Here is a 25,292-nt window from a genome sequence, read left to right as displayed (position 1 = left end):
AATACAAGTATGGACTATTTTCTAAACAGTGACAAATTTCATAAAGCCAAAGTACAAAGGAATCTGGGTGTGCTAGTCCAGGATTCTCTAAAGGTTGACTTGCAGGTTGAGTCCTTGATTAAGAAAGCAAATAAAACGTTGTCATTTATCTCAAGACAGTTGGAATGTAAAAGCAACGATGTGCGACTGAGACTTTATAAAGCTCTAATTAGGCCCCATTTAGAATACTCTGTCCAATTCTGGGCCCCACACCTCAGGAAGGACATACCGGTACTGGATGTGTCCAGGGAGATTCACACGGATGATCCCTTGCATGGTAGGCCTAACATTCGATGAACGCCAAAGTACAAAGGAATCTGGGCGTGCTAGTCCAGGATTCTCTAAAGGTTGACTTGCAGGTTGAGTCCTTGGTTAAGAAAGCAAATTAAATGTTGTCATTTATGTCAAGATCCCTTGCATGGTAGGCCTAACATACGATGAACGGCTGAGAATCCTGGGATTGTATTTGTTAAGAGTTTAGAAAATTGAGGGACGATCTTATAGAAACTTACAAGATAATGCATGGCTTAGAAAGGGTGGACACTGGGAATTTGTTTCCATTAGGTAGGGATACTAGGACCTGTGGGCACAGCCTTAGAATTAGAGGGGGTCAATTTAGAACGGAAATGAGACATTTCTTCAGCCAGAGAGTGGTGGGCCTGTGGAATTCTTTGCCACGGAGCTCAGTGAAGACCAGGACATTAAATGTCTTCAAGACAGAGATTGATAAATTCTTGATCTTGCAAGGAATTAAGGGCTGCGGGGAGAGTTGCGGGTAAGTGGCGTTGAAATGCCCGTCAGCCATGATTGAAGGTCAGAGTGGACTCGATGGGCCAAATGATCTTACTTCCACTCCTGTGTCTTATGATCTTATCAGCCAGAGAATGAAGAGACTTGGTCTGGTGAAATGTTCTTGTTAATGCTGGTGGTAGTATCTTCATTTACAAATGCACATGTAGCTCGCTTGTTGAAGCCATTTACGCTGTCCAGTATTTCACAAGTGTTGCAACAATATTTGTTATTCCACTCAGCAGTTATTTCAGCTGGCGCTGCTTTCAATCGCAACTGTGCCAATTCACTCCATCCACAAACAGGAATTTGTCTTGACACATTATCAACATTTATATAGTTTTCTGGGTATGGCTCCTCCTGTCTGCATGAACTTTTCCATCATGGCACATTGAAGCTCCTAATATACATGCTTTGCTGCTTTTCTAAAACCAGCGCTGCTGGTACCAATAATGTGGCCAAAGTGAATAACGAAGACTTGCATCAAGGTTTCAGGGAGCTAGGCAGTTGATTAAAAAGCAAGGCCTCAATGCTTGTAATCTCTGGCTTACTCCCAGTGCCACATGCTAGCAAGTTTAGAAACAGGAAAATAGGACAGATGAATGCGTGGCTCAAGAGTTGATGCAAGAAGGAGGGTTTTAGATTTGTGGATCACTGGGACTATTTTTGAGGAAGGTGGAACTTGTGACAAAGGGCATGGTCTACACCTGAACCACACTGGGACCAATATCCTTGCAGGTAGATTTGCTCGTACTGTTGAGAAAAGTTTAAACTCATCTGGCAGGAGGAGGTGACACAATATTGATGAAACAGAGACATATCATGCTACAGCAAAGGAAGCAAGTCACAATGAGTTCAGCTATATTGAGTGTCAAGTGAGTGAGGCAAGGCTGGATGCTCTTTAATGCCACAAGTCTAATAGGTAAGCCTGATGAGTTAATGGCATGGATTAAGATATGGAAGTATGATATTGTAGTCATCACAGAAGCTTGGCTGAGAGAAAGACTGGACTGGTATCTCAATATTGTGGGGTGTAGGATCTTTAGACAAGATAGAAGAGGGTGTAAAAAGTGTGGTGATATAGCACTATTAAATAAGGAGTTGATTACCGTAATAAGGAGACATAATATCTTGGAAAGGTCCTCAAACAAGGTCTTGTGGGTAGAACTTGGTAATGTTAAGGGGACAGCTACTTTACTGGGAGTGTATTATAGGCATCCAAAGAGTCTACAGGAAATATAGGAGCAAATACCTCACGGGTATCCAACTTGGCTATCATCCTATCGGAAGGATGTTGTGAAACTTGAAGGGGTTCAGAAAAGATTTAGAGGAATGTTGCCAGGGTTGGAGGGTTTGAGCTCTCGGGAAAGCCTGAATAGGCTGGGGCTGTTTTCCCTGGAGTGTCAGAGGCTGAGGGGTGACCTTATAGAGGTTTATAAAATCATATGGGGCATGGATAGGGTAAATAGGCAAGGACTTTTCCCTGGATGGGTAAGTTTAGAGCTAGAGGGCATAGGTTGTAGGGACAGAGGGAAAAGATTTAAAAGAGACGAAAGGGGCAACTTCTTCACACACACGGTGTGTGTGTGTGTGTGTGTGTTCAGAATGAGCTGCCAGAAGAAGTGGTGGAGGCAGGTACAATTGCAACATTTACAAGGTATCTGGATGGGGGTATGAATAGGAAGGATATGGGCCAAGTGCTGGCAAATGGGACTAGATGAATTTAGAATATCTGGTCAGCATGGAGAAGTTGGACAAAAGGTCTGTTTCCGTGCTGTATATCTCTCTTGAATCTGTGAAATATGTAGGTAGTTCACAGAGGTGTGTAAGAGTAAAAATCAGGTAATTATACAAGAGCATTTCAACTTTCCTAAAATAAATTGGGATAGTCATGGTGTTAAGTGTTTAGAGGGGACACATTTCTTGAAATGTATCGAGGGTAGATTTTAATATCAATACATGGAAGGCCCAACAAGGTACGGCACAGTGCTAGATCTGGTTCTGGTGAAAGAAGCCAGGCAAGTGTTCGATGTTGCAGTGGAGCAACCTTTTAGTAATAGTGATCACAACACAGATGGTTTAAATTTGGTCTGGATGAGGAAAAAGATGCCCTGCAAACTGGCTTAGGATTGGGGAAGGCAGATTTTATTTAAATAAAGTGGAATCCGGCCGGCCACAGTAGACTGGGCACAGCTCCTTGTGGATAGGTCTACAGCAGAGCAGTCGGGTGTCATTTGAAAAAGAGCTGGGAAGAGTACAGGTCCAATATGTACACGTTAGATGGAAATGTAGAAGCAGTAAGTTCAGATAATCCTGGATGTCATGGACAATTCAGGACTGGATAAGGAAGAAGAGAAGGACTTTTAGCAAGTCCAAAAGGAACAATTCAGCTATGGCACTAGAGGAATACAGCAAGTGCAGAATACGGGAACTTAAAGCAATTTGAAGACCAAAAAGGGGTCTTGAAAAAGGATTTGCAAACAGGATTAGGGAGAATCCAAAGATATTTTACAAATATTTTAAAGGGAAAGAGTAGGACCCACTGAGGACCAAGGGGCCACCTATGTGTGAAGCCGCAGAATATTGGAAGTGTGTTGAATGAATACTTCTCTTTGGTCTTCACTCAGGAAAGGGAGGAAATAGGTATGGAATTCAGGAAAAGAGACTGTAAGGATCATGCACAGTTTGACACAGGAAATGGGGAGGTCTTGGAAGATCTGTTGGGCTTAAACACAGACAAATCCCCTGACCTGGGTGAATTGCTTCCCAGGCTGCTGTAGGAGGCGAAATAGGAAATTGCAGAGGCTCTGACACAAGCTTTCAATTCCTCTCTAGTGGTTCCACCTTTTAAGGAGAGTGCTAGAGATGAATGAGGAAATTAGAGGCCGGTGAGTCTCATGTCTGAGTAGGGAAACTATTGAAGAAAATTCTGAAGGAGTTGGAAAGGCATGGGTTAATTAAGTGCAGTCAGCATGGTTTTGTCAGAGGGAGGTCGTGCCTAACAAATTTGTTGGAAAGTTTTGAAAATGTGATTGTGTGTGGATGAGGAAAGTTCAGTTGATGTAGTTTATATGGATTTTTGCAAAGCTTTTGACAAAGACCCACATGGGAGACTGATTGAGAAGATTAAAGTGCATGGCCCTAAGGTAAACTTAGCAAGATGTATCAGAAATTGGCTTAGTAATAGGATACAAGGGGTAGTGGTAGAAGGCTGTTTGAGTGACTCGAGGTCGGTGTACCACAAAGATCATAACTGGGACCCTTATTGTTTGTTATACCTAAATGATATAGTTGAAAATGTGGGGGTAACGTTTAGCAAATTTGCAAATGACACCAAGATTGGTAGATTGGTTAATAGCAAAGAAGATGGTTGTAGGTTACAGGAAATTGCCGATGGGTTAGTCAGATGGGCAGAGCAGTGGCAGATGGTATTTAACCCTGATAAGTGTGAGGTGATGCATTTTGGAAGAAGAAACAAAATGAGGGAGTATTTAATGAATGACAGGACACTGGGTAGCTTAGAGGAATGGAGGGATCTTGGCGTAATTATTCACAGATCCCTGAAGTCAGCAGAGCATGTGAATAGGATAGTTAACAAGGCATATGGGGCACATGCTTCCAGCAGTTGTGACATAGAATATAAGACAAGGAGGCAGTATTGGAGTTATACAGAACATTAATCAGTCCACAATTAGAGTACTGTGTGCTGTTCTGGTCACCTCAATACAGGAAGGATGTGATACTAGAGTGGGTACAAAGGAGGTTTATCAGGATGTTGTCTGGGTTGGAGAAATTGAGCTATAAGGAGAGACTAGATAGGCTTGGATTGTTTTCTTTAGAGCAGGGAAGACTGGGGGGGACATGATTGAGATGTATTAGGTTACGAGGGGTATAGACAAGATGAATAGTGAGCAGCTATTCTCCTTGGTTGAGGGGTCAATCAGGAAAGGGCATAGTTTTAGGGTAAGGCGCAGGAAGTTCAGCAGGGATTTGGGGAAAAGCTTTTTCATTCACTGGATGGTGGAGTCTAGAATGCACTGCCTGATAGCGGTGGCTGGAAATCATACAGCCTTTTTAAAAAAAATATTTGGATGACCACTTCAAAATAACATTCAAGGGTATGGGCCATGTGTAGGAAATTGGGATTAGTATTAGTTATGTCCGTGCAGACTCGATGGGCCAAAGGGCCTTTTCTGCACTGTCAGAATGTATGAGCTGACTGGACACAAAATTAAGATTGAATCTTCCTGCTGTGTGTGTCACCATTCCACATTATGCAGTGAATTGGGCAACATTCTACTCATGTATCAGGACATGGTTGCCAATTTTTGATTTGTTTCTTATCTGAGGGGACTTGGTGCCTGTGAGGTTTATACCACCATACTTCAATTTCTGCCTTCACACATTAACAAATGAATAATTGAACGTAATTATATATAGAAAATAAGAGATTGGCTTACTTTTCTACCTTTGTTTCGATCAGTTCTTTTCGGTACTGGAGATCGAATGGTAGAAATGGAGGATTCAGAGGATGACAATCTTGCTACATCTGGGTAAGTGAGCTTCTGTAGTAGGGTGACTGCCAACATTCACAGTCAAAAATGTAAGCCACACAGTTGGAGTATTTCATAAAGAGTGGTCACTGGTGCGTTAATCTAACTGTGTGTATGCTGCATGCCATACCTTCAGATCACGCAAAGAGTGCACACACTGTGAAGGAAGACTATTTCAGTCCAAATCAGACAGAAAACAACAAAGTCTCAAAGTTTGCCCTTCTGGATATTCTGAGGAAATCATTTCAGCTGAGAGTCCTTGTAATCCAGGACTCGTAGTTGAAGGCTGGGGCTGATGAAGCAGAACTTCCCTTCTCTGGTGATACCTGTAGACTAGCTCTCCTCAGCCTTGACACTTTGTTCTGTTTATCCCACTGTCGCAGCACGTGGAGAGGGACCCTTCCTGGAGCTGAGATGCAGTATTCAGAGGCCAAGACTGCTGCACTTGACCCACTCCAACGTGCTGCCCAACGTCCTCACCGCCTCTTCATCCAGGTTCCAATTATGCACTAGCAGTCCCATCTACATCCTCCCGCCTCCATATGGGCCTCTGGCCCAGGCAGTGAGATGGTGGCAGAGACCTACTCTGCAGATACCACCAAAGCGAAAAAGCTCTGCTTGTGAGCTTCAGCTTCCGCTTCCACCTTGCCCTCAGCCTCATCTCCAAACTTCTTCTCATCCTCAACCAGCGGAAAATGGAGTTACTTCCCAAGTGGCATCAGCAGCACATCCTGTGACCTCATTGGGGCTGTCTGTGCACGCATGCAGATGGTTGCGAGAATAGTGACATCAAAGCTCATGTACTGACATTTGATGCGGCCTGTCACAATCTGCATATACACAAAACAAATCCAAAGAACTGCAGATGCTGGAAATCAGAAATTGCTGGAAAACTCCCTGCAGGAGAAGGGTCACTGGACCCAAGATGTTAACTCTGCTGCCAGATCTGCTGAGTTTTTCTGATTTTGTTTCTGTACATACACATTTCAGTTATGGGTTATCACTCCGTATCTAACTATGTGATTCAAATAATGGCAGATTGTTGGACAAGATTTTGAGAACTGGCACAATTGAGAATTGTGATCCATTTCAAAGTATTATATAGTAATTCATATTTCCATACATGCATAAATAATTTACTCTGATCATTCTCCTCAGTAACTTTAGTATTGTTCACTGAGTAAGACTTCGTATTAGGTGCCTCAATGTTGTATCTTTTAAATACTGGTAAACAATAATACAACAAAGAAACTCAAACTTTAAATTCATCAATGCAGACAAACAAGAGTTTCATTTAATTCTTCAATAACCTCATAACAGGTAGGAAACAGCAAAAATATTTTTTTCAATGACAAGTTTACAAAATCTCGTTGTAACATGTTATCGCTTGATGTTCTCCTTTGACCTTACAAGCATAAAAATAATCATTTTTAAAAATATTTTCTAGTAGAATGTCTTTTGGAACTTAACATGAATAATACATTCAGACTTTCCTTCATATGAACCGATCATGTTAAAAATGTGAAAAAGAGCGCAGTGATGCATGTTATTCCAATATGGAAGATATTAAGTAGTGGTCATTAGGTGAGAATCAGTGTCCTTCTGCTTTCAAACAACTTTCTTCATCTCAGGTTTTAAAATGATCACCATCTCATTTTAAATACCTTATCAGCTTGTGTGTATAATATTGATAATAGAAAATTGATGTTTGTTATGATGTTCAGGACAACCTGCAAAAATTTGAATGAGCAAAATTTTAATCATACTTCATTGCAATTATCTGAATGACTTATTGAAAAACTGTAGAAGAGAAATGAACAGGAACATCCTGGACTTCACTTTCATTTCCAGCAAACCTCCAGTTGAATACAGTTATCAGAGGCGATGACCAATATAACATGGTTTTAATCAACAAGGTAAAAACAATGACTGCAGATGCTGGAAACCAGATTCTCGATCAATGGTGCTGGAAGAGCACAGCAGTTCAGGGAGCATCGAGGAGCTTCAGCCTCGGATGCTGCCTGAACTGCTGTGTTCTTCCAGCACCATTGATCCAGAATAACATGATTTTGTTTGTTTTATATCTTGCCATTCCTTTGTGACACATCCACATATTTTCTGAGGATTATTGGCTATCGTCTGATCACATTGTTTTCTGAGTAGATTGTTTGTTTAAACAAGGAATTATTTCAACCGTTTCTTAATTTATTGAGAAATTCGTTCTTAAATAGATACCAATATGTGACAATTTTGGTGAAAATTAGAGTCATGACAAATAGTGCACATCAAAGCTATATTCTACGTTATATCTCATATATGTATATCAAATGGTAAAACAATCTCTAAACCTAACCACTAAAACCTCTGTTGGAAAATATTTGTATATTAGCAGAAAGATTAATTAAAATGGTACTTTTTAAAGGGCATCCAAGAACAGACACTCCTCGGGGTATATATAAACAAGGCTTTTAAGGTAGAAGGGCATGTTGGGAAGGCTGTTAAAAAGGAATATTGAATCCTATTTGTAAACAGGTGCAGAGTACAGAAGCAAAGGAGAGAGATGAGAGATTGTTGCTAAGCAATGGGGTTTGTAGCAGGGGTTGAAGGTAATGACTTAAGATACAGAATATTTAGTTGGAGGCAATTTCTGATCATTTATTATTGCATTCTGAATAAGGCAATTAGTAATTCAGCAACAGGGGAGTCATCCTGAACAGAGATGATAGTGAGGCAAAACTGGGTGTCGTCAACATACGTGTGTAACTAAAAGTTTCAAATAATGCTGGCAGTGGGTGCTATATAATGAGAATCAGAAAGGAGCCTCTATAAATCAACAGCCTCAAGGATCTCAACTTTCATACTGCGATCCGGCACTGCCAGGAAATGTCTTTCACATTGACAGATGCAACTTTTAATCATAGAATCCATTCGGTGTGGGAAGGGGCCACATGTCTTTCTCAAAATAAAGATGTTTGAATCACTCCCCATTTCTTGCAATTGGGAAAACATCATAACTAATAATTTGTGGGCGGCATGGTGGCTCAGTGGTTAGCACTGCTGCCTCACAGCACCAGGGTTCCAGGTTTGATTCCAGCCTCGGGCGACTGTCTGCGTGGAGTTTGCATGTTCTCCCTGTGTCTGCATGGGTTTCCTCCGGGTGCTCCGGTTTCCTCCCACAGTCCAAAGATGTGCAGGTCAGGTGAATTGGCCATGCTAAATTGCCCATAGTGTTAGGTGCATTCGTCAGAGGGAAATGGGTCTGGGTGGGTTACTCTTGGAGGGTCGGTGTGGACTTGTTTGGCCATAGGGCCTGTTTCCACACTGTACAGAATCTAATCTAATCTAATTAATGTCATGAATGACTTATTAAAAAAAAGTTAATATCTATTTTCATCTGTTTTCCTATCCAGTTCATCTGCTATTGATGCTGAGTTTGATACAGTCATTGGACACATAGAAGATATTATTATGGGTAGGTGAAAACAATATTAGAAAATTAATTTAAACTTTAGTATTTACTTCTCTTTCGCATTTTGTAGATGCTGGCAGATCCACAGCTGTTTATTTGTCCTCCTGAACATCAAGGGATTTTTCACTTTGTGCTTTACCCCTTTAAAGCCACATTTCCTTTTTTGCCATTACGTCATATTCCACATGGTTATTTATGTTTATAGCACACCAACGTTATTCACTTTACTTCCTGTGTTCACGTGCCATATATACTCAGGGTAAAAGTTGAATTTTGAGACCACTTCTTTCCCTAAGCACAAAATTAATAGTTCAACTGTCATGTGGCTAGTGTTTTAGAGGGAATTGCTTTTAACACAAATGTACCTGGCTAGTACAGCTAACATAGCTCTCAAAAGAACACATAAAAAGGAAAGTCAGACAGGTGAAGAGAGTACTTGAGAGTAGCATGGCCGCCAGTGTGAAAGGGAATCAAAAACTCTTCTGGCGACATGGAAATTATGAGCAAGTAGCAACAGTTTGTGTGAGTCTTATTGATAAAGAGGATGATGTATGCTTAAAGTCGCAGGGCAAAGCTAGAACACTTTACTACTAATGTTGCTATTTACTGAGGAAGAAGAGACTGATGAATCACTGATAGAAACAGACATGGTGGAGGTCATGGATAGGGTGAGAATTGAGAGGCAAAAGTAACGGAAGAGCTGGCTACCTTAGAGTGGCCACATTGCCTGCTCTCATTTCTTGTATCTCAGTTTGCCAATGGAAGTACTTGCCACAATGATACAATCTTGTGTAGATACAAGGGGAGGTGCTGGAGCACATTGTCCAATAGGCAGCCCGTTAAGGGATTCTATCGGTATAGCCTTTGAGGTTCCAAATACAAAAAGTACAAGTGGAAGTAAAAGCAAAAGGCGCTGGAAAAACTCAGGTCTGGTAGCATCTGAGGTGGAAGAATCAGAACAGGAGGGTAAAGGGGTGGCGGAGGAGTAGGGTAGGAGAGAAGGGAGCAAAGGGAAGAAGGGGAGACAAGGTAGAGAGGATGGTGGAGGTAGGAAGGGAGGGGGAAGTGGGGTTGGGCAGTGGAGGAATGTTGAAAAGATGAGGTGCAAGTGAAGGAGTGGTAGAGGGGAAGGGAGGGTCGGGAGATGGGAAGGGGAAGAGCATGCAAGGGAGGGAGAGAAAACATGAGGCTGGGAGAATGAAAGAAGGAGGCTATAGGATGTGAGGGAGGGAGAGAGCATGAGAGATAAGAAAAGGGGTTGTGCAAGACTAAGGGAGGGAGATCATGAGCAAGGTTGAGAGGGAGGGGTGGGAGGAAGGGAGAAGGTGTGTAAGAGAGGGAGTGTGTGAGGCAGAGAGAGAGAGAGGGAGAATCTGTGATTGAAGGAAAGGTTGGGATGTCAAGAGGAAGGTCAAAGGTGTGAATAAAGGGAAGAGAGCATGGTGTGGGTATTAGATGGTGAGAAGGAAGGAATGGGTACATGTGGGAAGGAGAGAGACAGCCAGCCAATGTGGGAGTGTGTGTGCAGCCATACGGGATATGTTAGCCTGGGAGTGAGAGGAGCTTTGAATGACTGGGAGAGAGCTATTGAAAGGGAGGGAGGAAAAGATTCCGCAAACAGCAGTGGGAGAAGAATCATGCATGCAACAGTATGTGAGGCGCTAACCCTTCCAAAAAACTATTGGTAAAGCTGGCTGAAGGGGAAGGGAAACTTGTCTGAAATGTAACCAGCTTCCTAGCATCACTTTCCTATGAATTCAGCTGAAGCCAGCTTAACAGTGTACATGAATCATCAGTGAGGCATGGTCAGTGTTTGTTAAACCCAGCTCCTTAACTCTGCCACAATTACCTCCCCTTTCCGTGGGGATCAGATCTTTGGACCTGGTTTTTCTCTTTCTAGCTTGGTGTTTTAACCAAAAAGATTTTTTGAAATGGTTCCATTAATTAGCTGCACAGGTTGACATGTTTTGCTGGCAGTTTATTGAGTACTCACCTAAATTATCAACTTATTGCTTTGGAATTGTTATGCCAAGCTTTGTTTTTCTGAAATTTGCTCAAATGAGAAAAAGAATTGAAATGTACACGTAGGTCTGACAACGTTGTTAGAGGCTTAGAGCAAAGCAAGTGAGAAATCCTTATTCATTGAAGGGTGTAAAGGCAGGTCCAAACAATACAGATTGTTTAATTCAACATAAGATTTTATAAATAACAATCAGAAAAACATTTAAAAAAGCTTGGAGAGTCTCCAGTTATTTAAGGGGAACAGGCATAATTTTACAAAAGCCAGATTGTGCTTGACTAATCTTTTTTTTCTCTCGAAAGTAACAGAGAGGATGTTAAAGGGAATGCAATGAATGGTGTTTAGATGGATTTTTTGAAAGTATTTGGCAAAGAAACTGGTAAATAAAGTTGACTTATGAAATACAGTATTGAATTTAAAGTCAGCTTGAATAAGGCAAAAAATTGGCTTAATACAGAAAACAGCAAGTCATACCAAAAGGTTACTTTTCAGACTGGAGGATTGTTAACACTGGTGCTCCTCAAGCGTCAGTTCCTAGGACCACAGCTGTTTTGATGTATATAAATTTCTTGGATGTTCAAATATAGCATAAAATTTCAACATTTGCCATTAGTACCAAAATTGGATGGGTGGCAAACAGTTACTGCGAACAGAAGTAGAGAGGTTCTGCTGAACCTTTATAAATGTCTGGTTAGGCCACAGCTACAGTATTGTGTCCTGATTGGGTCACTAAAGTTTAGAAAAGTTTTGAGGATGCAGAGATGATTTGCCAAAATAATTCTAGGATTGACAGCTTTTAGTGAGAAGGTAAAATTGGGGAAGCTGGAGTTGTTTTCCTTGGAGCAAAAGAGATGGAGAGGAGATTTTTTAATACAGTAGATAAGGATAAACTGTCTCCATTAGCTAATGGCTCAAGGACTAGGAAACACTGATGTAAGTATTTGGGTAGTGGGGGATATGAAAAAGTACTTATTTACACACGAGCAACAAGGATCTGAAATTCCTGTTGCAAGGGCAGGCTGAAATAGAGATGTTCAATGGTTTCAAAAAGAAATTGAATGGGCATATGCAAGTCATACATTTGCAGGACTTTGAGGATTGAGCAGGGCAATAGAAAGATGACCTGGACTTAATTCTGGAATGGCCTCCTGCTGTTCCGTAAATGACTGACTGACTCCATGGCTGCAAGATCTGATACATTATATCTATATTTACATCACTATATCTTTGTTTAGCATCAATGTAATGCAATTAGCCATCTAATACTATTAGCAATCAGAGCTTACACTTAATGCTGCAGAATGTAATCTTTCAATCCCTTTATTTTAGATGAAGAATTTCAACAGTTACAGAGAAACTTTATGGATAAATACTACTTAGAATTTGAGAACACTGAAGAAAACAAGCTTATTTACACTTCAATTTTCCAAGAATATGTGAGTTTCTGCCTTTCAATGTCTTTTTGTATCTCTCTGACAATCTAAGAAGTTTCAAAATATGTGTACCAGCAGATTATATCTAGTTTCCTGAAATGTTCAAATAAACATGAAACATTCTGTACTAATGGTAGTATAATTTTTATGTGAAAGCCATTATAAAGACAGGAAAGTAAGAGAAACTGGAAGTTTTAAAGGATTTTTATATAGCTCCATGGGAGGAAAGAACTCTGAAATATTACCTTAGAACAGGAGGAGACTCGAGTATCGGTAATGGTACGTGACATGAGGCTCTCGTTCTCTGAAGGGTTCTGGATTCCAGAACCAAGGAGCCATTTCATGTTCATATATTGTCCTGTGAATGAAGGCTGTTCACCGGATCTGATTTCAAAAGATATGAAGTTCCAGTCAATTTGTGTTAAAGAATTTTTTTTTATTGTTTTGGGGGTTATGTTGAAGCACTGCTGTGTGAACATGTCTTGAATTGCTCAGTTTGTTTTCTTGCAGGGAGGTGCAGGCTCAGCATTCTGAGGACCAATGTTTTTTCTTAAATACTTAGGCACGCTGCCATCACATCACTTTAATGTTTTTCTTCCTTTGGCAAGTTGCAATTAACGGTACCCTTTTCCTGCAGATTGACTTGTTAGAGAAGTACATTGAGCAGCAGTTGATAGAGAAGAGACCAGCCTTCAATATGACTACATTCATTACATCACTACAGTAAGTTAAACAACTGGGGGAAATAGTCATCCAGGGGAATGCTGGTTCTTATAAACTATGCTACATTTTCTAGTTCAGTTAACTTAATTCACTCAAATTCCAACTCAGATCTCTCGATATAACTTGGCAAGTTAATTGGATGAAAAGCAGAACAGTACAAATGAGAATCTCTCCTTCAAGCCCTGGAATGTGCTGAATTCATTGGCCTCAGAATGAGTGAGTGAATTATATCTGGCCAAGTGCTGCTGGATTAGAGAAGTGAAACTGAATGTTTCCATGTTCAGTCATAGCCATTGTTTTCCACTCAAAGTAATTGGGCACTGGCCACCAAATATCAGAGTTCTAAAGTTCCTTAAAGGAAGAATTTCTGAAGTGTATACAAGATGGTTTGTTTCAGAAAAAAACATTGAGGAACCAACTAGAGAACATGTTATCCAAAACTGAGATTATGCAATGAGGAAGGATTAACTAACAGTCTTGTTGTTTGGATCTATTGGGGAAGAGTGATCATAAAATGATAAAACTGTTCATTCAGATAGAGAGTGCAGGAGACGTTAAATCCAAAACTCTGGGATAAATCCAAAACTGAATCTAAATAAAGAGAACTCCAAGGGTATGAGGTTCAAGTTGTAAATAATAGATTTGGGAATTGTACGAAAAGGGATGGCAGTGGTTAATATTTATGGAATATGTGCAACAATTACAGCAATTCATCAATCCCATCTGGCACAAAAATAAGCAGGAAAGCTGTCTTGACCATGACATGCAAAACAAATTAAGGATAGTTTTAGATCCAAACAGCAGACATAACATTGCCAGAAAAGGCAGCCTAAATTTCGGGAGCAGTTTAGAATTCATCAAAAAAGGAAGGTTTGTCTGAGGCCATGGATGGTGAGGAGGGAGGAGATAAATGAGCAAGCGTTGGACCTTTGGGATAGTACGGTGGCTCAATAGTTAGCACTGCTGCCTCACAGCACCAGGGACCCGGATTCAATTCCAGACTCGCGCGACTATCCGTGTGGAGTTTGCACATTCTCCCCGTGTCTGAGTGGATTTCCTTCGGCTGCGCCAGTTTCCTCCCACAGAACAAAGATGTGCAGGTTAGGTAGATTAGCCATGTTAAATTTCCCATAGTATCGAGGGAAGTGTAGGTTAGGTGGATTAGCCAGGGCAATGCAGGGTTACAGGGATACGATAGGTGGGTGAGTCCAGGTGGGATGCTGTTCGGAGGGTTGGTGTGAATTTGTTGGGATCAATGGCCTGTTTCCATACTGTAGGGATTCTATGAAAAAAGGTTGTATGAGAAGGTTTTGGTATCTGGCACAGTATTGAAAAAGTAATTGCAGTTTCAGGTGCTTTACCCTGTCAGAATGCATTTTGTGTGGGATGCGGTGAACCTTGCTAAGTTGGTGAAGTACTGCAGTCTGTAAATTCAGTGACTTTTCTGGCAAATGATATTAATTCAGCTCATCTGAAAAATAATGTGACATTTAAATTGTCATCACAAGATGGAGCTATAAACTGCTTTGGTGAATTGATCAGAATTTCATTAATGCTTTGTTGAAAGCATATGATTTTAATTGTGAATTTTGTTGTGTTATGTAAGGTGCTAATTTTTGCTCTATTTGGTCATCAGAAGAATTCAAAACAGAAATTCTGTCCTGTCGACAAAATATATATTATTTATGGTATCAACCTAGGGTAAACTCAGGAGCTGAGCTGCTACATACTATTTTGCAAAGTGATTCAGTGCTTTGTTTTTAATGAGGAAATGTCGTCTGATGAATTGCCCCCAATTCTAAATGTTGATCAAAGGAGAGTCTGATTTCCAACGTTTAGAATCTGCTGGTGAGGCTATCCAGATTTTGTGCAGAAGCCATTGCTTTTCTTGCTGCAGAAAACAAACTCACTGCAGCATTGTGCTTGTAGCTCGCTCACTGATTCAAATGTCGAGGCCCAAACCTCAGTGATTCTGACTTTCCTGCTGTCTTAGTCTGATTGATGTGAATGCCCCAACAAAATTGTCTATGCTTGGATTGCTCTTGTAAATCTCCCCCACTATGTATTTTCCAGTAAATATGAATCTTTCAGAAATTCAATTTGTACCTAAAATTGACTTCTGGACGGTACAATAAATAGACAAAAGGGGGAGTCATGGGCACCCGCATAGGCCCCAGCTATGCCTGTCTCTTTGTCGACTACATGGAAGAGTTCATCATCTGTAGTTACACTGGCACCACTCCCCACCTTTTCCTTCACTACATTGACGACTGCATCGACACCACCTCGAGCTCCCACGAGGAGGTTGAACAGTTCATCAACTTGACCAACACATTCCACCTCGACCTTAAATTCACCTGGACCATCTCAGACACCACCCTCCCCTTCCAGGACCTCTCCATCTCCATTAATGATGACCGATTTGACACTGACATTTTTTACAAGCCCACCGACTCCCAAAGCTACCTGGATTGCACCTCTTCCCACTATACCGTATTCCCACTTTTTCCGCCTCCACCGCATCTGCTCTCTGGAGGACCAGTTCCCCCACAGAACACACCAGATGGCTTCCTACTTTAAAAATTGCAATTTCCCCTCCCACATGGTTGATGATGCCCTCCAGCGCATCTCATCCACATGCTGCACCCTCGCCCTCGAACCCCATCCCTCCAACCACAACAAGGACAGAACCCCCGATCCTCACCTTCCACCCCACCAACATTGCATCATCCTCTGCCATTTCCGACACCTACAAACGGACCCCACCACTTTCCATAAAGATCGTTCCCTCCGCGACTCCCTCATTAGGTCCACCCTCCTCTCCCCGCACCTTCCCCTGCCACCGCAGGAATTGCAAAACCTGTGCCCACACCTCCCCCCTCCCTCACCTCCGTCCAAATCCCCAAAGGAGTCTTCGACATCCATCAAAGTTTCACCTGCACTTCCACAAATATCATTTACTGTATCTGTTGCTCCCGATGCAGTCTCCTCTACACTGGAGAGACAGGACGCCTACTCGCAGAGAGCTTCAGAGAACATCTCCGGGACATCCACACCAATCAACCCCACCACCTTGTGGCTGAACACTTCAACTCTCCCTCCTATTTTGTCAAGGACATACAGGTCCTGGACCTCCTCCATCTCCACACAGTAACCACCCGACGCCTGGAGGAAGAACACCTCATCTTCCACCTCGGGACCCTCCAATCCAATGGCATCAATGTGGATTTCACCAGTTTCCTCATTTTCCATCCCCCACCTTATCCCAGTTCCAACCTTCCAACTAGGCACCGCCCTTGTGACCTGTCTGACCTGTCCATCTTCCTTTCCACCTATCTGCTCCACCCTGCCCTCTGACCTATCACCATTATTAACCCCACCTCCATCCACCTATCACACTCTCAGCTACCTTCCAGCCCCACGCCTCTCCCGTTTACCTCTCCACCCACTCGGCTCCCAGCCTCATCCCTGATGAAGGGGTTTTACCCGAAATGTCGCTTCTCCTGCTCCTTGCATGCTGCCTGGCCTGCTGTGCTTTTCCAACAACACACTCTTGACTAATCTCCAGCATCTGCAGTCCTCACTTTTGCCTTATAAATATTTAATATTTATTGGCTTGAGAAGCAGTAACCATTGTGCTATTTTGCTTTGTTGCAGGCAGCATAAAGATGAGATATCTGGAGATATATTTGATATGTTACTGACTTTCACAGATTTCCTGGCCTTTAAAGAAATGTTTCTTGACTACAGGATGGTATGTATACTATACCTTGCTGTACTTTTCATATAGAATTAGACTATCATTAAACATTGACCTGCAGTGTACAGGAGGATTGAAGGTGGTCTGTCCTGGACTGCAATTCAATTGATCTTGGTGACCATGGCTAAAGAGAAAAATGATCTCATAAAGTGTCCAGATTCAGCTCACTTTCTAATCATGGTAATGTGGATATTGTCCTTTTGTAGATATGAAAGCTAGGGTCTCAGGTCACTCTGTCGACACCTGCATCCTCAGAAAGGTCAGTGCAGCAGGCATCAACCTGATTCTAGGTGTGCCTTATTTGTTCACTAAACATTTTTCCTTGGATCGTTTGGCCAATTATGAAGATTTTTCTCTGAGATCTTTGTGCCCTCAAGACACAGCAGAGAGTTTCTACTTTTGTTATTCCTTGAAATTCTCCTTGTAATGTTTATATTTAATGTAGTCCTTTGTTGCATCGGTTTGGAGGTTGTACCTTTATGTGGAATGATATTGGAAAACCGCATTTATGGTTTTGTGAAAGGGAAATTGTGATTAACCAATTTACTGTTGTACTTTGAGTAAGTAATGTGCTATGGATAAAGGTGAGCAATGACTGTTCTTAACATAGACTTCCAAAAGACATTTGCTAAGTTGCCACATCAAAGGTTATTATGCAAAATAAAAATGTAGTGGCTAGCATATTGGCACGGATAGAAGACTAGCTGACCAGAAACGAACAATAGGCATATATAGATCTTTTTTCAGGTTGACAGGGATTTGTGCTGGGGTCTCAACTGTTTACAATTTATGAAAAAAGTGACTTGGATGAAGGAGTTAGTTGCCAAATTTACAGGTAGCGCAAAGGTGGTCGGAAGATGAACAATGAAGCAGTCATAAGGAGGCAACTTAAAGATGTAGATAGATAAGTGTACAGGCAGAGATCTTGCAAATATAGTGTGGGAAAGTGTCAGATCATCCATTTTGGCAGGAAGAATAAAGGATATTACCCAGTGGTGAAAGACGGAAGAGTGCTGAGATGTAGAAGGATCTGGGAGTTCTAATACATAAATTGCAAAAGGCTAGCATACAGATACAGCAAATAATAGAAAAGTTAGAGAAGCCAATAGAATGTTGTAATTTATTCAGAGCGGAATTTAATACAAAATTGGGATGTTGTGTTTCAGTTATACAGAGAACTGGTGAGATTACATCTGGAATACTGGGTATTCCTTACTTAAGAAAGGATTTTAAATGCATTGGGGTCAGCTCAGCGAAGGTTCACCAGACTAGTGCCTGGGTTGACGTAAGAGAAAAGGTTGGGCAGTTTTGGCTTGTGTCTGCTAGAGTTCACAAGAGTAGGAGGCAAGTTGACTGAAATATACAAGATCCTGAGGGGTGGATGTGGAAAGGATATTTCCTCTTGAGGGCAAATCTAGAACAAGGAATTATTTTTTCGAAACAGATGAGTGAATGTTCTGTCTCCGAGGCTCATGAGTTTTTAGAACTCCTTGAAAATATGACTGATGCAGAGTTTGTGAATAATTTTAAGGCAGGGTTGGCTGGATTATTTTTAAGTTGAAACTTTATTGCTGGAACAGCACAGCAGGTCAGGCAGCATCCAGGGAACAGGAGATTCGACGTTTCGGGCACAGGCCCTTCTTCAGGAATGAGCAGAGAGTGTTCAGCAGGAGAAGATAAAAGGTAGGGAGGAGGCCCTGTGGTTGGAGGGTTCCCAGTCGGAAGATAAGACGTTCCTCCTCCGACCGTCGGGTTGTTGTGGTTTGGCGGTGGATGAGTCCAATGACCTGCATATCCTCGGTGGAGTGGGAGGGGGAGTTGAAATGCTGTGCCACAGGTTGGTTGGGTTGGTTCGTCCGGGTGGCCCAGAGGTGCTCTCTGAGTCGCTCCGCGAGTAGGCGGCCTGTCTCCCCAATATAGAGGAGGCCACACCGGCTGCAGCGGATGCAGTAGATGATGTGGGTGGAGGTGCAGGTGAATCTGTGGCGGATATGGGAGTTTCCTTTTGGGCCTTGGAGAGGAGTGAGGGGGGAGGTGTGGGCGCAAGTGTTGTACCTCCTGCGGTTGCAAGGGAAGGTGCCGGGAGTGGTGGTTGGGTCGGTGGGGGGTGTGGATCTGACAAGGGAGTCGCGGAGGGAGTGGTCTCTACGGACAGCTGATAGGGGAGGGGAGGGAAATATATCCTTGGTGCTGGGGTCTGTTTGGAGGTGGCGGAAGTGACGGCGGATGATGCGCTGTACATGGAGATTGGTGGGGTGGTAGGTGAGGACCAGTGGGGTTCTGTCCTGGTGGCGGTTGGAGGGGCGGGGCTCAAGGGCGGAGGAGCGGGAAGTGGAGGAGATGCGGTGGAGGGCACCGTCGACCACGTCGGGGGGGAAATTGCGGTCCTTGAAGAAGGAGGCCATCTGTGTTGTACGTATTTTGAACTGGTCCTCCTGGGAGCAGATGCGGCGGAGACGAAGGAATTGGGAGAATGGGATGGCGTTTTTACAGGGGGCAGGATGGGAGGAGGTGTAGTCCAGGTAGTTGTGGGAGTCGGTTGGTTTGTAGTAGATGTCCAGGTAGTTGTGGGACTCTCGTGGATTATTTTTAAGCAAGGGGATAAAAGAATACCAGCAGTTGGCAGGAATTTGAGGATACAGTGAGTTCAGCCATGACCTTACTGAATGATAGCACATGTGGAGAAACCAAAGAACTTCCTCTCACTCTTTGTTTGTATGATATCACCTTTGCTAAAGTATTTGCTAAGGCTACAGGATGTAGGAAATGCCTCCATTTTAGAATAAAGATCATTGGGTGACAGCTGTGCCTTAGTTAATAGTGCTCTCATGCCTGAGTCAAACACTGAACTCAAGTGCACAGAAGTCAGTGTTGACATTCCAATGCAGTACTACAGGTTTGTTGCAATGGGGGAGCTGCCATTTTTTTGGTGAGACATTAAACTGAAACTGTACCTGTTCTCTAAGGTGAGCATAAACACTCTCATGTTACAATACTGAAGATGAGCTGGAGCATTTTCCCTGGTTCTGTAGCTAATATTCGCTTCTCAATTTTGGATCACAAAAAAAATTATCATTATCACAATGTTGTTGGTTGGGTTTAGCTGTGTACAAATTAGCCAGCTTGTTTCTTAGATTTTAACAGTGGTTATATTTCAAACTATTAGTGCTTTGCAATGATAAAGTGAAAGACACTATATGAATGCAAGTTTTTTTTTTGCTTTAGAGTTGTGAGGTATCCATAACTTGCTTCTGTCCCTATGCCTCTAACCACCCATATGCTTCCAATAATTTCCTTGAAAACATGAATAAGGAAATACGGCCTTCCCTTTGAACTTTCCTTCTAAACAAATCATTCCTTCTAAACAAATCATTCCTTCTAAACAAATCATTCCTTCTAAACAAATCATCCGTTCTCAACAAATCATCTAATTTGATGAATATCAGCGAGGATGCTGGGAAAACACTCTGCTCTCATTTTTATGCTGACATGAAATCTTATATACTTGCCTGAGAGGGCACATAGGGGGTTCTGTTTATTTTGAAAGACAGCATCTCCTGGAGTTTACCGGGAAGTGTCAGCATAAATAATGTGCTCAGGTCTTCAGAATGCGACTTAAAGCCAACACCTTCTGAGCTGTGAGCAGTAGTATGACATATGTGACAAGGCTGGTTTGATTTCTCTAACCATAATCCTCTTACCCAGGTTTGCTTCCTCTCATTACTATCATCTTTGCCATGTTCCAGCTCTTGTGGTTTCCTGTGTCCTGGTAACTTAAGTTTTAAATGACCAGACCCTGCACTTTTTTATCTTTTTTACCTGAAACATCGATACTCACCAACTATGCTTGTACTTTGTGGTATTCTTTGTTCAAATTCCCACACCCTTAGCTCCTACCTATTTTTCAGGTGGCATCCACTGAATCCTGTTGTTGAACTGCATGCCTTCTCTTCCACTCCGACTGACTCTCCCAGAAATTAAGTATCTAATTTATACAGATTCCAACTGCACTGTTGTATGTCTATGTAGATTGGGAGAGCAGCATGAAGATTAACAAAATGTAGGGTTGCATTTATATTTGGCACATTTTATAGCCTCAAATCATCCCAGAGAATATTAGAACCAGTGGCATTCTTATGAAGTGTAATTACTATTGCAGGAAGCAAGTCAGCGAATTTGTGCATAGCAAACTCGCACTAACAACATGATAATGATAGACAGTTTGTTTTAGAGATGTTGATGGAGGGATAAGTGTTGGCCAGGGAAAATTCACCCATTCTCCTTTGAAATAGAGGCAAAGGATCTTTGTATCTGCCCAAGGCAGTGGATGAATATGATAGCTTTTAACAGTACATGAAGGATAGTTGTTGATCTTACTAGCTGTGGTGGTTTTTCAATTGAGATTAACATTATCTTCAATGTAAAGTGCTTCTCAATAATGTAGTTATGGAAAATAGAACTGATGATTGGTCATACCTATTAGAGAAACTTTTTTTCCATGTGATGATTAGCTGAGAAGGAAAAGAAATATATCTATATTTTAAAGAGGAAGGGGAATTGGACTAATTAATTTCTTATTTTGTTGAACATTATTCTGCTATGATTTCTGCATTGTAAAAGTCACAGTCAAATGTAAACGTGATGTTTAAATTTACTTCCATTTTCATTTGTCACCAATTTGAATACACACAATGATTTTTAAATATTTGTCTAATGACTTAAAAATAGGTTAATCTTCCTTCATGTAAACTATATTTACTTTTCAGGAAAAGGAAGGGCGTGGCCTTGACTTTAGTGGAGATCTCGTCGTGACTTCATTATCAAAGTCATCTCCAATACCTCAGTCTTCACCTTCTATGCAACCTTTCTAATAGTTTATTATACATGCTTGCAGTTCTGCATTACTCCTGTATGCTTGCATATACCAAGCACAATGATAAAGACATTTTGATATGTTACAGAATTCTCTAAGGAGCGTTATACAAGTACATCATAAAACCACGATAAAAGGAATCGGTTCTAATATTTTAACGTTTTTTTAGATACTAAGCAATTTTATTTTTAACAGCATTTTCAAATGTAGGATAGAGTCATCCTAACCCTATTTTCAGGTATGCAAGCTATAATGAGCATTCACCTTACAAAGATTCTAGGAATACCTTTTATGTGGACAGCTTTAAGACCCATCTAGCATATATGCTTTTCCAGAACTCTTGACAGTTTATTATTAGAGGCACGGTTCACATGTCATTTTGACCTGCAGGCTTGTATATACATATATAGTTTCCAAAATCAGAAACACTAATAGCTTTTGGTTTTTGCCCCCATTGATACAGTTCAGGCAACTTCAAATTAGAGGAATTCTCAAAGTGGAAAATGGGATGTTTTATTTAAATATACAAAAACCTATGTCCGTGACTGTTGCTTTTCATCACATTCAGTACATACGGAACTGACATTGGTAACTTAAGTGCTTTAACCCTTCAAACATTAAAACATGTTCTTGAGTTAGGCCATTCCCATATGCTGGTAATTGGGTCAGAGACGCTACTTCAGCCTCTGTTAATACATGGGAACCTGTAAATATAGGTGAGATTGAATCAGGATTTTATATCTCCTCTGTGTTGGTGACTTCAGTTTGTGCTTTGGTTTGTTGCTGTTATCATAGGACGAATGTATTTCCTCAACAAAAGGTGAGAATTCCATAGGATAATGCATTGGTTGTAATGCAGTTAAGTAATATCTGTGATAATGTTGTACCTGCCACCAACACTATCTCAACTAGAGTATCCTGTAACTTATTTGACCTGGTTGTAAAAGCAAATTTTGTAATATACATTTAAATAACCTGAGTTCTTTTATTACTTAAACCCTATTCATTCCATTGGCCGAATGGCCAAAACTAGAGATTTTGAATTTACATTCATAAACTGGACTAAATAGTCAACAGCTATAGTACTGTCACATTGAACAGTTAAGTGTAAGAACAAGGATCTTGTTGAAAGAATGCAGAGTATTATGGCTTTCCTAATGTGTACAAAAGTAAATTTATCAATTTAGCTCTTGTTTCACTGTGGGTTATGAAGTCATGCTTACTTTATTTTTCATATTTGTACATATTTTTATTCCTATGTATTTTAAATAAAAGATTGCTGAAATGCACTTTTGTAAGACAAGTATCAGTTTTGTTGTGTGACTAGATATTGGCATTGTATAGTAGACTTTTTATGTTACTGTTTGTATAATAAGTCCTAGTTACCTACAACATGTAAATTCCACATACCACATTCATATAATAATAACGTTATGCAATTGATTGCATTACACATCCAATTATCTTTCATTCACAGCTTCTCATCTGTCTCCTGGCGATTTCATCGATCCTCAAGAAAATAGTGTCTGTGTCCAAGAACATCAAAAGTGCAATAATTGAAAAGCAGAATATGGCAGATGCTGATAATCTGAAGAGACGAGAAATTGTTGGAAATACTTGGATCACGCAGCATCTGTGAGGATTTGGTTTAACTTTTCTGGTCAACGACCTCATCAGAATTTGGACAAATTGGAGATGTTTTGAGCAAAGGGTAGGCTGGAAAAAGGGAGTGAAAAAAACAAGACAAGTTGTAAAGCAATTGAGCTATCTTAGAGACCAAAGGCAATGGTGATAGTGCAAGAAACAGATAAAGTACTTTAACGGCTACACTACTGCCTGCAAGCAAAACCGTAACAGGCAAAGAAACGGGTTCCAGAGGCATCTAATTGAAAGATGAGGCATTGTTCCTTGAGCTTATGTTGAGCTTCGTTGAACAATACAGTAGGTCAAGGACAGGGATTTGTGTGTGTAAGCCAGGTGGACAGTTAAAATGATAGGCTACTGGAATTTGGGGCTTATGCTTGCAGACTGAATGGATGTACTCTGCAAAACAGGTCTTACCTGTGAAGAGGAGACTACGTTGTAGGCAGGACATTGAAAGAAGTATGTTTGAATCATTGCTTCACTTGAAGGGAAGTTTGAGACCTTAGACAGAGAGAGAGGAAGTAAAAGTTGCATTTGCAACAAACAAAAGTGAAGTCTTGGTCTGGATAGTAAAGATGGAGTCACTCAACTTTCTTATGACAAAAAAGATGCCAGTATCTTGTCCAATGCCAGCATTTTAAAAAATTTATTCGAGGCATGTGGGCATTGTGGGCTGGGCCATCATTTATTGCCCCTAGTTGCCCTTGAGAAGGTGATAATGAACTACCTTCTTGAACCCACATTGTCACATTATCCACAATGCCATTAGGGAGGGAATTCCAGGATTTTGACCCAGTGACAGTGAAGGGATGGCAACATGGCTCCAAGTCAGGGTGGTGAGTGGCTTTGAGGGGAACTTGCAGTTGGTGGTGTTCCCATGTATATGCTGCCTTTGTCCTTCTAGATGAAGTGTTCGTGGGTGTGGAAGGAGGATCTTTAATGAATTTATGCAAAGCACACAATGCAACTGAGTATCAATGCTGGAGGGAGTGGGGATGTTTGTGGACGTCATGCTCATCAAGTGGACTGCTCTGTGCTGGATGGTGTCAAGCTTCTGAAGTGTCGCTGGATTTGCACCCGTCTCAACAAGTGGGGAGTATTCCATCACACTTCTGACTTGTGATGTGTGGCTAATGGATAGGCTTTGGGGAGTCAAGAGGTGAGTTACTTGCTATAGTAATACTAGCCTCTGACCTGCTCATGTAACCAGTGTTTATGGTTGGTCCAGTTGCATTTCTGGTCAATGGTAAGCCTCCAGGATGTTGGTAATGGAGGATTCAGTGATGGTAACACCATTGATTGTTAAGTGGCAGTGTTTAGATTCTCTTGTTGGTGATGGTCATTACCTGGCATTTGTGTGGCACAAATGGTTCTTGCCACTTGTCAGCCTAACCATCTCCCTACGTGCCAAGTATGACTCCAACCAGTGGAGAGTTTGCTCCCAATAGGCATTAATTCCAGTTTTGCTAGGGCTCCTTGATACCACGCTCAGTCGACTGCAGCCTTGATGTCAAGGGTTGTCACTCCCCCCTCTCCCCTGGAATCCAGTTCTTTTGTCCATGTTTGAAGCAAGGCTGTGATGAGGTCAGGAGCTGAGTGGGCCTGGCAGAACCCAAACTGGGTGTCACTGAGCAGGTTATTGCTTGATAATATTGTTGATGACACCTTTCATCACTTTACTGAAGATCGAGAGTAGACAGATGGGTTGGTAACTGGCCGGGTTGGAGTTGTCCTGCTTTTTATTTACAGGACGTACCTGGGCAATTTTCCACGTTGCTGGGGACTATACTGGAAAAATCGACGTTTCGGGCATGAACCCTTCTTCAGGAATGAACAGCTCATGCCCGAAATGTCAATTCTCCTGCTCCTTTGATGCTGCCTGATCTGCTGCACTTTTCCAGCAACATATTTTCAGCTCTGATCTCCAGCATCTGCAGTCCTCACTTCCTCCTACTATACTGGAAGAACTTGGCTAGGGGAGCAGCAGGT

The 25,292-nt window shown here is 41.6% G+C and overlaps 1 protein-coding gene across 3 annotated transcripts in view; it reads left to right on the top strand.

The window, feature by feature from the left end:
• Positions 1-24,018, top strand: part of LOC122558493 (ADP-ribosylation factor-like 2 binding protein) — a 29,173-nt gene extending 5,155 nt beyond the window's left edge. The window contains exons 1-7 of one of the 3 annotated variants that reach the window (XM_043707138.1): positions 5,334-5,381; positions 7,188-7,297; positions 8,792-8,853; positions 12,200-12,306; positions 12,941-13,026; positions 16,684-16,780; positions 23,137-24,018. In XM_043707138.1, the coding sequence (XP_043563073.1) occupies positions 8,850-8,853; positions 12,200-12,306; positions 12,941-13,026; positions 16,684-16,780; positions 23,137-23,298 (456 nt within the window). In that variant the 5' untranslated portion in view covers positions 5,334-5,381; positions 7,188-7,297; positions 8,792-8,849 and the 3' untranslated portion in view covers positions 23,299-24,018. Of the gene's footprint in view, positions 1-5,311; positions 5,382-7,187; positions 7,298-8,791; positions 8,854-12,199; positions 12,307-12,940; positions 13,027-16,683; positions 16,781-16,992; positions 17,016-21,552; positions 21,700-23,136 lie in introns of those variants that run through there. The other 2 variants (XM_043707137.1, XM_043707139.1) reach the window with 2 other exon arrangements.
• Positions 24,019-25,292: the final 1,274 nt, after the last annotated feature.

Source organism: Chiloscyllium plagiosum, chromosome 17, assembly GCF_004010195.1.
Source record: "Chiloscyllium plagiosum isolate BGI_BamShark_2017 chromosome 17, ASM401019v2, whole genome shotgun sequence".
NCBI classification, from domain to species: domain Eukaryota; kingdom Metazoa; phylum Chordata; class Chondrichthyes; order Orectolobiformes; family Hemiscylliidae; genus Chiloscyllium; species Chiloscyllium plagiosum.
The sequence above is the reverse complement of the archived record's forward strand: the minus strand, read 5'-3'. Positions and strand labels throughout refer to the sequence as shown.